The sequence below is a fragment of the Thalia democratica genome, chromosome 4 (assembly GCF_965202585.1).
Source record: "Thalia democratica chromosome 4, ktThaDemo2.hap1.1, whole genome shotgun sequence".
In the NCBI taxonomy this organism is placed as follows: domain Eukaryota; kingdom Metazoa; phylum Chordata; class Thaliacea; order Salpida; family Salpidae; genus Thalia; species Thalia democratica.
The window spans coordinates 19,779,511-19,792,450 of NC_139168.1; the positions used below are offsets into that span (position 1 = coordinate 19,779,511).

The following is a 12,940-nucleotide window of genomic DNA, read 5'->3' on the forward strand; positions in this document are numbered from 1 at the left end:
ACTGTTGTTCGGAAATACTTAAGTTACTTTATTTTGTTTTTACTTTTTTAACCCTGTTAACTTTCGGATTGTCTCAGTTTATTTTACATATCTAGTTCTATGCATTTCAGGAGTCTTTCTCATGCACACAAACATTTGTTAGTGTGTAAAAGCTAAGATAATATAAGACTCAGTAAAAGTTAATAAGTAGTAAGTTTTAGTTCAAAAATTGATAACTTTAATGAATTTCTGTTCTACATAAAAAAGTTTAATTTTTATTTAACTTTTCGTAACTTATGTCACTTTAAAGAATAACCATTACAAACTTAGTTTTGTTAAGATGTTTAAAGGCTTGTAATTCTAAAACTATTTTATTAAAGTTTAACAAAAAGAGCCTACAAACCACAAATAAGTACTTGTTATTTACTATGTATTGTAAACTATTACAAAGTATTTTATTATTTGCCGGAAAGATTGAAACAATGTGGTAAATTATTTTTTCTCGTGTAATGATTCCTTTAAAAGTTTTAATCAATGTTTTTTCTAATAAGCTAACAAAAGTTCAGGACTTAAGAGGATTCGATTTTTAGGTTTGTTTTAGCTTTACATTTGTTTTAACTTACCAAATCATCTAGCATTTGTTTGTATATAAATTGGAATAAACCTTTAATCTGATTGTTATCTAGTTTTTGCTATAAGTCAAAATATAAGTAAAAGTCTGAAAACTAATATTAGTCCTTTCTCAAATGCGATAAGCAAAAAAATTTAAAACAAAAGGTAATATTTTTAATACAGTTATAAAGTCATTAAAGTGTACTGTAAAACAAAAAAAAAGTAGAAAAATATTAACAATAGTGAAGGCTTTTATTACGTTTAACTTCTTTGACTTTTTATCATAAACTATGATGTTACAGTTGTTTTATTGTATAAAAATTTTAAAGGAAAATTTATTTATACTAATTTCAAAAATATAAATTTAAAGAGATCATTTAAAAAAAATAATTAAACAACAAAACGAGAGGAGTTTGTTTATAATGAAATTGCTAGTTTACTTTGAAAAGAGATTTTTTTTAATTTGTTGATAAAATTTTAAAATCTAACTAACTGTTTAAGTATTTTTTTTCTTAGATTAAAGCGTACTTAACCTGTTAAATAATAATACATTTTAAATTACTGAAAAACACTAGTGATATGCAAAATTTAACCCATTTTCTTTTTGATTGTAGTTTAGTTTTTAGAACTCAGCAAAATGTTTTAATTCAGCGATATTTTTTAATTTGAAAATAAAATTAGTTCATATAAAACCTTGAAAGATTAACTAGGTACGTAAAACATTTAAAAAACTTATTTAAAGAATTATAACACAGTGCTTTGATCAATAAAATAATAATAATTGAGTAAAACAAGCATATCAGTTAAAAGCATACCATAAGTATGTGAGTAGTATATATTAGCTAAAAATCTTTAATATCCCACCAGTCTCAACTTTATACAATTCCCTAGTTTTTTTTAGAAAAAAGTATAGTAAACAGCTGAACTGAAGAGCTTTGTATGTGTTGAATTATTTTGGTTGCTAAAATGTATAAAGAATGGGTTTGCACTTTAATGGATACACTTTTATTTGAACTAAATAAAAATGCAGAAAGTTTAGAGTGTATTTATGAAAAAAAGAATACTTTTTAACTAAACATAATCTGAACAATGACAAGTATGATTGTCGGGATAAATATTTTTTATTGACTTTTCGAAACTATTTATTCTCTTGACTTCAGTTTTTAATATTATAGTTTTTAGTTTACATACTAAAATTATATTTACTTGTTATAAATAAAATTAAGTAAAAAATTAATTAAAACAACTATGCTAAGTATTAATAAAGCATTGTTTTCATTTACTTTATATAAATTGTACACTAAAAGTGAATTCATTAAATTTAAGTAGAAAACATTATAGACAAAGAAATCAAGTTGTAGTGAAGTTTTTCGTTTTTTATAAACTATAAATACTACGCAATTTTTTTTACAACAGGTATCTAAGCCCATACTGAAATATTTAACAGTACAAAAGATTTACCTTCACCTAATCAATAGTGGTTAAGTTTTTACTAATAAAGTATTTAAAAGATAAGAGATATTTAATATAGAAAATCTTTAAATATGCACTTAAATTACTAAAAAGTTGTTTTTTAAATCGATGAGCGATTTCGACTAATTTGTGAGACATTTGACTTAACTTTTTTTGGATCTTTCTGAAGTATGTATTGCAATACAAAACATATAGGTTCTAGTAAAAAAAAAACTAGGACTATTATTAAAAGTATCAAACTAAAATAAGGATATAACTAACTAACTTAATAACAATTACCTGTACTTTATTAGAATATTTCTATCCTAAACTATTTAAGTTAATTAATACAATCTTACTTGCATTGCAATCTAGTACAATTATTACAAAGCTTAAAGTTCGAAATAATATTTTAAATAAAACTTTTAAAACAAAATAAATAAAGTATACAAGCAGCGAGATTCTTTTAATACCAACTCAAATAAGTTTATTCAAGGTATCAATAAGCGAACTTAAAAGAAATAAAAAAACCATAAACAGCAACAAGTAAGTGGAAATAATACTAAATTGGAATGACCACTTTGGTCTTATTTTAATTATGACGTAACAACCTATCATATACAGCAAAAATATCGCCCGAAATTAACGTAATCGACCGGAATTTGCCTATATAAACTTGTACAACTAGAACACACAGCATTGCAGCTTTAAAAACATTTCTAAAATTTAAAAATGTTAGAAAAAAATTAATTAATATCAAACTCTTCAATAAGTGGTCTTTCAATTTTTTTTTTGGTCGAACAACTTTTTAGCACGATGAGTAAAACTAAAACTCGTACAACCGAGCAAAAAGAGAGCAGAAGAACAGTTTCGCCCAACGGAAAGTTTTCATGAATGATGATGTTTTTGTTAGCGCGTGCCACAACAAAAAAGCGCGGGAAAATATAAAATAAAATTAAACGTAAATTTTCAAAAAGGCAAAACAGCATTACATCCTTCCACTTTTTATTTGCAAGAATTTCTATCCATAATGTGTCCTTGAATCTTAGAGGGCGTGCAGCTCTTTTGTAGAATCTTTAAAAAGTAAAATACTGAATTATAGCACTTGGCTTTATACGATCAAGTAAGATCATTTAAAGCGTTAATATATCAGATGTTTCTTTTTAAATTTTTGCTAAGTCATGGTAAAATAAGAGTTTTGTCTGAAGCTAAACAAAAGTTTAACAAACAAAATAAAAAAAACTAAGCTCATTACATCAAAATGACAGGGTTCAAACAGTAAAACTCACTTAAGGGAAAACCCCTCAATCGTAACTCTCGTCGATCTCCATTTTGGGCGTAGTTTCACCGTTGTCCTCCTCTTCCTCATTGTTGCTCCCTTCCTCGTCCCTCGAGGAGCTTTCGTCCTCCTGGGGGGAGTTCACCGCGGACCCCTGATCCGTCAGCTCCCCGTCGTTGGCAACCGAGTCGTCTTCCCTGGCAACCGAGTCCGAGTCTTCCTTAGTAACGGTGTCCACGGACTTGGGTTCGGTGGGGGAGGAGGGCTGCAGTTCCGGGTTGTTGTCGAGCGCGAGTTGCCACCTAAAGTATTAAAAGTACTGTGACGTAACAAATCTGAAATGAAAATTAAATAATTTTTACGAGGTTATAGTTTTTTTGTGTATAAACGCAGATTTGAAATTTAATTAAACAAAAAGAAACTAAACCTTATCTTTAACTAAACTAAATATAAAATGAAGACATGTAAATTTTGAATAATATAGTTATTTGTATAAATCACCTTTTTTCAAAGAATTCAGACACACTTATGCCGGCTCTTCCAACCTCGGAGTCGTCGACGTTGAAAACCTTGCAGTTTTCGAAAACGAGCCTCACGTCAGCCGCAAACTGCTCCACTCCCTTGTATCTGTTAGAAAAAAAAAAGAATATAAATACAAACAGTTAAATTTATTGTTAAACTTTGTACACATTTAGTTACATATTTTATTAGCTTTGAAAGTCATAGTATTTAACCTGTATAAAAAGTATAGATAGAATAAACAGTATAAACCAATACTTTTCAAAACATAAGTTCCAGTAATGATGATGAAAAATAGTAATTGTTTTTTTAAGCGGACAATTTTAACAATTTAGTTTCGCAGAAACACTTTACAACCAAACAACCTAAAAAGTACAGCGTTTTTTACCTGAAATCAAATCAACAAATATACTTATGCACCAACAAATCCAACCTGTTCTTGTTCAGCCTCTTCCTGATGGTCTCGAAGTCCATGGGCTTCTTGATGATGGCCTTGTACGACGGGATCTGGTTGAGGTCGACGGGGTGGAGGAAGAAATACGCCTCCTCGTGCTCGCTAATCTCCTCCAGCACCTCCCGGCACATCAGTTTAACCGGGTTCTTGCACCTGCTACCGCCACGGTTCGATGGTTTCTTGCCCTTCGCGTTGGCGGGCTTCTTCTTGGGTGCCGGGCGCGCTCTCTGTTGGGTTGTTTGTTTGAATTTGATAGCTTTTTTTGCATGTGTAACTTTAAAAGACGCTCTCTGCGTTTGGTTGTTTGTTTTTGTGATTTAAAGTGCGTAGTTTTCTTTGTACGTTTCTAACAACCTTTTGTGAAAAGTTAAGTGTCTATAAAGTTGTTACTTAATCAATATATAACAGTGTACTCAATATCAGTTTTACATTGTATAACTAAACACATGCGTCATAAGCTTTTGATGCCTTGAGTATACAAAAACTTTGAATGATCAAGTAGTGGAAAATGCAATATTTTAATAAACGCAACATATAAAATGTGTAAACATTTTATGGTTTTCAAAAATTATTTCAAATTAGTTAAACAAATATCAAGGTATACAAATGCTAACGGGAGTGGGCCTCTTCTTTTTAGGTTTTGGTCTCGACTTTGGAGTGGAGGGCTTTGTGACGTCACTATCTACGGTGACGTCATTGACGTACGCGTTGCTTTCAGTAAGCGCTTGTGTTTCTTTGCTTCTGTATTTGTAAAGTTAATTATTTTATTTTGAGTTACTTTTTATCAATTTAGTATTCCTTAAAATAACTGCGTATAATATTAATCTCTAAGTTTAATAATACTGTTTTATTTGAAATAGCTTGATATATAATCTTATCTAACAACTTATGAATTATTAACGTATAGATCATTACAAGCTATTAAAGTTACTTATTTTTAAGTTAACAATGCATAATTAAGTCGTAAAATAAAAATTAAAATGTTGAAAAAAATACTAACTGAGCTTCAGTCTCATCGACGATCATCTCGCCTTCTTCTTCGACCTCCCTATTCTTCTGCGGGGTCTTCGGAGCCTCCTGGCACTTCCTCTTCTTGCTGGGAGGAGGGGGTAAGGTGGCCCTTTTCTCCGGAGCCGGCCTCTTCTTGGAGGGTTTGGGTGAGGACTGGTTGTTTGCTTTTCTGGTCGGCGTACGCAGAATCTGCTGTAAGAAGAAATAAATAAAACAACACGCCTAAAGCAGAGTATATGGTGTTTGATTTTGTTGTGCTTACAAATTGTATAAAATAAACCACGGTTATAAGTACGCATACTCTCCAAGCAATTTTTAATATCGTTTATAGTGGTTAGGTTTATAATTTGGAAAAATTTAATTACATGTATTAAGCACTTAACCAGTAAAAGTTAAAGTTTTGTGTTTTATTAGTTTGACTTTGCCTAATGCTGTAAAGGATTTCCTTAGCTGAACTTCTATCAAGTTCAGGAGTTTTAAACCATGATGCTGAGTTACTTAAAACTTGTATTAAAAAAATATAATCAAATAAAACTAACTTCAGGTATTTTACACCATGACACTGAGTTATTGAAAACTTGTATGGCCATGGCTAACTGAGCTGCGCTCGATGCGCTTCCCACCGCGTTCCTCCACGTTCTCAATCCGGCAGCCACATCTCCAGCTCTGTAGATTGAGATAAAATAAAGCATTTAAAAGCTAGAAACAGGTTCAGTTGTTGAAATGTGAAACAAAGTATTGAAACTTGATGCTTGTTTTTTTTTACAACTGCTTATAAAAAGCTTTATAAGTTGAAAGTATTAACACTCCAAAAATCCGAAACGCAAACAAGTCATTTTTTCCAAACAACTTAACAAATGTTTTATAGTTTTAAAAAATCATCAAACCAACAAATACAAAGAACAACTTACTTACGCTTTCAACTCAAAAAGTAGAACCTTATTTATTTTAAACTTTCACAAAGTAAATTTTTCACAAATGTTTGTTTAATATACAAACCCGGATTCGGAGAGGGAGGGGAGGTTGTTAAACTCGCTCGCTCCCCCCTTTCTCACAAGAGGGGGTTTCAGGAACGCCCTGGGCACGTTCTGCTCGATCTTCTGGAGGAGGGAAGACGCCTCGCCCAAAACCGTGATGACGTCATCATCGTCGTCGTCATGGTTGCGTTGTTGCTGTGACGTGTTAAAGAGGTCTTCGCGCAGCGACATCTTGGGGTGGGACGACCACGTCTGTTTAAAAGAAAAAATATTTTAGCTTTAAGTTTCTGAGTTCTAGGTTAAAGTTAGTTGCTTGTTGTTTTTTATTATTTTAACTTTAATTTTTTTGACTGGTCATAAGTGTTATAGTTCATTAGCAAACTCTTTTTGGCAACTTCGACACTTAATGTTTTTAATTGTAGTGATTAACTGTGAAACAGTAATATATTTACACTAGTAAAGGGGCGACACAACTTTTCAAATAAATTGCCAAATTAGTTTAGTTTAGTCGCTTAAGATTTTCCATATTTTCTCAGACCACTAAAAAGTAACAACTATTTTTTCTACTAACACTGTTGAGTATTCCTTGCGCGATGCATCTGTCGAGGATGTCTTCCACTCTCTTCAAGACTTTCATCTCAGAATTGTACAACGTCGTTTTCAGATCCTCAAACATTTCTTTTCTTTGTTGCTGGTCTGAAGCAAAAAATAGTTGTTTCAACTTCTAAAACAGTTAGCTGGTTTCTGACCTTACATACAATTAGTCACTTAGTTTGAGTTTAAAAATATTTATTTATCTTCAAATGTTGTACAAATATCATATAAACAATTGAACTGTTATTAAAAAATTAAGCAAGAATAAGTAAGTACAAAAATAAATACTTAATTAATAGTTATAATTAACCTAAAGGATAATCTAACTAAAATTACCTTCTTCAGCAACTTTACATTCCTCCCTGGTATCAAGCGATTCAGCCAGGTATTTCTTGTATTTAGTCAGTTTTCCGTGCAGCTCTTTCTCTCTGTCGCCCCTAGTGTGCAAACTGACCATGACGTCATCGAACTTCTTCTCGTTGTCGATTCGCCACCAGCCGTATTTCTTTTCTGTAAAAAAATAAATCGGGTTTAGTTTTAGATTTTAAAACGAAAGTAATTTGAAATAGTATTCAAATAGCAATTTAAGCTTTTTGTTCCTTGAAAAAAATGCATGTCAAAGTTTATATAAGTAAAAGGTACTGTACTTCTTTTCTGACATTAGAAAAATGGAACTGATTTTAAAAAGTACTTTTTTAACCCTATAACTTCGATTAAGGTAACAGTTGAAGTTTCAAGTTGTTTTGAATGACACATGCCAAAATTTAAAAAAAAATCGAAATATCTATCATGTATATAAAGCTAAAGTCTTGTAGAAAAATATATGTACGAATATCCTTATCGCATGTTTTAACACTTGGTTTTTAAAACATAATGATTTTAATTTTTTAATTTAAATTTTTATTATTATTATTTTTTGTAATATAATTTGCAAATGTAATTTTTTTTTAATAAAAATAACATTTATCCTTATTCACCTTTGGGGTACTTCACTCTCTCGGGCAGCAGGTTCTCCAGCTCGAAGCCCTGCTGCAGCTGTTCCGGGGTCGGGGTGCCCAGGAACCTCTGGTGCACCACCAGGTGGTGGGAGCCCGACTCGCACGTGGCCGTCGATTCCGGCGTCATCGTCACTTCTCTCACGTCGCATTTCGTGACGTCGCACGTTGGTTTGGTGACGTCAGCGCTCGGTTTCGTGACGTCACAGTTGTTTTTGTTGCTGAGGGGTTGTTGGGGGGTTGTGAGGTCGACCGCCCCGTTTGTCGCCGGTCTCTCCTCGCTGTGGCCGTTGCTGAGAAGTGAATGTTTGTTAACACTTTTTATTGCTTATCACAAAAGTTTGCTTGAAAGTAAATCATTATAATTACTTTTTAATATTTACAGTAAATGTGTACAAACCAGATCTTAGTAGAGCTTTAACTTTAAGACAGAATTTTGTTACCTTCTTTGTAACTAATTATACAATGCTTAATTAACATTTTTAATTGTTAAACAGAAAGTGGTCTCGATGGAAGTTTTAACGCTAGCTCTTTACTACGGTTTTAAAAATAAACACGTTATAAATATTTCTTTAAGATCAAACACTTACATTTTAGGTTCTCCGTTCACAGTAGGTTCGGAAAAGTTGCCTCCACCATTAATTTTCGGCTGAATATTTGATTCGTAGTTGTTTGGAGAATTACTGCTATCTCCCGGTATCTGTACGACAAATACATATTACAATCAAACTAACAAGGTGTGTCATTAGCAAAAATAATTTGAACCGAAACAACAGGTATAAAGTTTCAGCAGCAAAAAAATCATTTTTCAACAACAAACAACACGAACCTCGACTGCAGAGTCGCCGTTACTGACGGGTTTTTCGACTTCTCCAGTTCCGTTGACTCCCGTCTTCCCGGGCGCCTCTTCCACCTCCATCTCATCCCCGTTCGCCTTCTCCTCTTCTTCTTCCTCGTCGCTGGTCTCCGGAGCTCTCATGTCGTCGGCGTCTCGCTCGTCGCAATCGAGAACGCTCTCGAGGCCTTCCACGTAGACCTGGTGGTTGAAATATCAGTTTTTATCAGTTTGGGGACTTTTAAAAGAAAGCAAGTTTGTAATCAGTGATAAACTTGGAAGTAGAGACAACACTATGCTGTGGGGTTTCTTTGCTGAGTTTGTGTTCAGCAAAACTTGGCAAATTTTCAAACACTCAAGTGGTTATAAAAATTTGTGTTTGATAAAAAAAAATTCTACTTTGTTAAAAGTGGACTTATACATAATTTTAGACTCCAACTAGTACACAATAGTATAACCCCGTATGAAACAACAAGCAAACTAGTTAACATAATAAAATGTAACAAAATTTAATTTCAGCTTACCCCTCCGAGGTTGGAAAGCAGCCAGTACCTCCGCTTGTACCTGTCCAGACCGCAGTCCAGGGACCTGAGCGGCTTGGTGGACACGAACAACTTGTCCGTAAACGAGTGGTGCTCCTGAATGTATGTTGGATTTATTTAAATAAGAAAAAAAAAATTAAACTTATTTTAATAATAATTGCATGTTAAAGTTGTAAATTATAAATTTTATGTGTTTGAACTTTAGTTGCTGTTCCTGTTTGTATGTTGGATGTAAACGGAGAAAGAAAGAAGAAAAAAAAAGCTTCTTTTCGATACACTTATGTTATTGCAAATATTGTTAAAAATTTTTTTTTAATATTAATTGTTGTAAAAAAAGTTGTGTTTCAAGTTATTCAGTTTTCAGTGTGTGTATAGCGTATTTGTATGCCATTGAAATAAACTAAAACAATTTACAGACTACTTAGGCTTCAAAACACTTATTGTTTAGCTATTTTTGTGTTGGAATTAATGCTAAATATTATGGATTTTTTATTTTATTTAGTATAAAGTTTATAAAAATTGTGGTTTTATATTGTTCAATGGATAAGATTAACATTTTAACTTGCAAACAATTGAAAAACGAAATTTACAAAAGCTAGATTTTGTTTATATTTAAAATAAAACTTAGCTTATCACTTTTTATTGTAAAAACTAACTCAGTTAATAACTGTACATTCTTAGTTAGACAAAGGCTTATTAAAAAAAAAAAACTTTCAATGCTGTTTTAATTTATTAACTAAAAAAATCCTAAACCTTAATGTTTTTTTGTTACAATAAACGTTTGGTGTTTAAAGTTATATGCATATATTAACGTTATACATTTGTGAAGTCACAAACTATCAGTGTAAACAAAAAGTGTTGCGTGGTTTAATAAGTTAATTTTTACTTGTATTTTTAAACTTTTAAGTGACAAAAAAATTAAACAATTGTATTTACGATGAAATGATCTTCGTTTGTAACATAGTATTCTTAACAATGTATTCATAGCAAATTTTAAGTGTAAGTTTAGGACAATTGACTTTGAAAGGTTTTGTAAGTACAAATAGTTTTTTTTTTTGTTTAAAATGTTTTATGAGCATTGAACTGAAAAACTGGTTTGCTAAACATCAAGTCAGCAAAAGTGTACTTTTTATTTAGTCATTTAAGTGTCTGTTACGCAAAATAAACTTTTTAAGCTTTTCACTGTCAGTTATGATAAAAGATTATATTGAACAATTAATTTTGCTTTATAATGTTTTATTTTTGTACATTTTTCAATTTTAAAAATGTAAAGGTGTAAATTATTTATGATAACTTTACTTAACCGCATTAAGGTAACTTCTTTTTTAAAAAATATAAACTGAACTGAATGTTTATTTATCTTATGTTTGTTTGAACTTAATTATGTTTGTTTTAACTCTTAGTTTACAAAATACAAACTAAGAAAAATAACATTTTTAACTAGACTTTACTGTAAATTAATAAAAGAAAGTCTAGCTCAGTTGTAAAACAATTTAAAAGTGTAAATGTAAGTAATAAACAGCCATATAAAAAATATATTATTCAAAAGTTGTTATTTTTGGTAAAAATTATCAATTGCGTTCATAAATTATTATTTTGCTACTTTATTGCTTTTTCTACGTTAGGTAAATTGTTAAACTATCAACAAAAGTAAAACTATGCATAAAGCAGTTGTGCAAAAAGTTATAAAAGTAATTAAGAAAAGAATAAACCTAAATAACACAAGTCAACACATTGTTAAATTTTTTTTAGTTTTTCTATCAGAAAAATTCAATAACAAACATATAAATTTAAAAACATAAATTTATTTTATTGAGATTTTCTTTTTTGCACAATTTTTACACATGTTTTTCAATTACCTTGGACAAATTCTGCAGCAGTTCTTTTGTCGCCTGGTTAATTTTTGGTTTAGTTTCTGAACTGGCAATCTAAATAATCACCTCATTGTTAGTTATTACAAAATAAATCAGCCTCGTGTAAATCTTTTTTTTCTTAACTTAATTAAATCTTATTTTGAACATTTTTTACCGTAAAAGTTAGTAATTTTTTATTTAAAATCTTTTTGTAAAATAAAAACTTTGAGAAAAACTTAAAAACTTCTTCATTGTAAAACTGTTTAAATATTTTAAAATTATTCAAATACTTTTAGCTTCTTTTCATCATGCGCTCTACTACACTAGTATTGTAAGTACAACTACTTTCATGCAAAATAAATATCTGCTTTAATCGTTTTAACAAGTAAAGTTTACATTTTAGTTCTTTTTATTTATAATATTTTTTTATCCCTGTTCACCTGTTGCGCTTGTTGCGGTTCCTTCTGCTTCGCCTCCCCTTTGGCCTCCCCCTTCTGCTGCTGCCCTTCCTCGGTCGCCTCCCGACCGTCCTTCTCGTCGGCCGACTTCTCTTCGGCCTTCTTCGGTTGCGGAGGCCTGCTGCCCGCCATGTTGTTCACCACTTGGTGGCTTTCCTGCGTGTGCTCGTTTGCCGCGTCCACGCGAGCTCTGAAGAAGAAAAAAATTATGAAAAGTTAAAAGAAATTTTAACTAACTTCTAAAAGAAAATATTTTTTGAGACTTTTAGGAATAAGTTTTGAAAAAACTTATTGATGGAGCAAGTTTGTCTGTAGATAGCTTCTTTTATTTGTTCATTATTTATTTTATTATTATTTATTTCATTATCTATAGTGAGTACTTATGATAAAGTTATTAAAATTTTAAGTTTAAACAATAAATTTCAATCACAGTCTTCGTGTTGTTGCAAACACGAAATTGTCAAACCGTGCTTGATGCGTTGGTAACTAAACTAAACTGAACACATAATTAAGTACACAAGTGGTCGGTATTTTAAAAATTGTTGATATAAAGTGAAAATTGTTCAATACCAAAACACGCACAAATTACTGAAAAAAAAACGACAAACACTTAAAACTGTCTGACTAAAACTAGTTACTCTAAAGTAAAATTTTCAGCAAAAACTATTCAACTATTTGAAATCGCAAAAAAATCTCCCGCCAAAACTATTCAACTATTTCAATTTTCCCGCCAAAACTAACTGCCTGATCTTGCCCTCGACGACCCACTTGTCCCTCCTCAGGTTGGCCAGCCCGGTCAGGCTGTGGTCGATCTTCCTGACGATGGGGGTGCTGCTGACCAGCTCGTCCACCAGGAAGCCCAGGGTCATCGCCTTGTTGTCGGTGCTCAGCGCGGCGAAGGACTTCGTCTCCAGCTCTTCGCAGACCTGTTGAAAAAATCGAGCATGAGTAGACAGTAAAGTTAAAGAATCATTTAAGGTTTCAAAGAGCTTTAGGCCTTGATTTAAAAAACTTTGTTGTAATTCGTTTTTTACAGTTTAAAAACTATAGATTATTGCAAACCACTAAAATAATAAAATTAAATAATTGTTTGTAACTTGATAGAGCTTTACCAAGCCTTCGACCTTAGTTTGACAACTTTTTGTTTAGGTTGTTTTTTGCCATTTATAAACCAGATCTCATTTTAAACTGGATTTAGTTCTTCACATTTTAATTTGAAATGTGATTATAATAACCTTTTATGGCTTTATAGTTATTAGTACATGTTGTGATGTAAATGTAAGGAAATATACAAATAAACATACCAATTACTTTTAAGTGTTGATAACCAAAAAAATTTTGTCAGTTTTTATGTTGATAACTTTGTGATAAATAACTTGA

The 12,940-nt window shown here is 31.4% G+C and overlaps 1 protein-coding gene across 2 annotated transcripts in view; it reads right to left on the reverse strand.

Annotated features, from left to right (window-relative positions):
• Positions 1-2,519: 2,519 nt before the first annotated feature.
• LOC145835227 (bromodomain adjacent to zinc finger domain protein 2B-like) overlaps positions 2,520-12,940 on the reverse strand; it is a 30,276-nt gene continuing 19,855 nt past the window's right edge. Inside the window, exons 22-38 of one of the 2 annotated variants that reach the window (XM_082942788.1) lie at positions 12,302-12,486; positions 11,543-11,750; positions 11,109-11,177; positions 9,232-9,345; positions 8,702-8,908; positions 8,463-8,572; positions 7,855-8,165; positions 7,214-7,387; positions 6,855-6,979; positions 6,306-6,535; positions 5,846-5,972; positions 5,296-5,495; positions 4,910-5,036; positions 4,275-4,522; positions 3,824-3,949; positions 3,333-3,624; positions 2,520-3,117 (exon numbers count right to left, since the gene is read on the reverse strand). In XM_082942788.1, the coding sequence (XP_082798914.1) occupies positions 3,348-3,624; positions 3,824-3,949; positions 4,275-4,522; positions 4,910-5,036; positions 5,296-5,495; positions 5,846-5,972; positions 6,306-6,535; positions 6,855-6,979; positions 7,214-7,387; positions 7,855-8,165; positions 8,463-8,572; positions 8,702-8,908; positions 9,232-9,345; positions 11,109-11,177; positions 11,543-11,750; positions 12,302-12,486 (2,838 nt within the window). In that variant the 3' untranslated portion in view covers positions 2,520-3,117; positions 3,333-3,347. Of the gene's footprint in view, positions 3,118-3,332; positions 3,625-3,823; positions 3,950-4,274; positions 4,523-4,909; positions 5,037-5,295; positions 5,499-5,845; positions 5,973-6,305; positions 6,536-6,854; positions 6,980-7,213; positions 7,388-7,854; positions 8,166-8,462; positions 8,573-8,701; positions 8,909-9,231; positions 9,346-11,108; positions 11,178-11,542; positions 11,751-12,301; positions 12,487-12,940 lie in introns of both variants that reach the window. The other variant, XM_082942787.1, reaches the window with a different exon arrangement.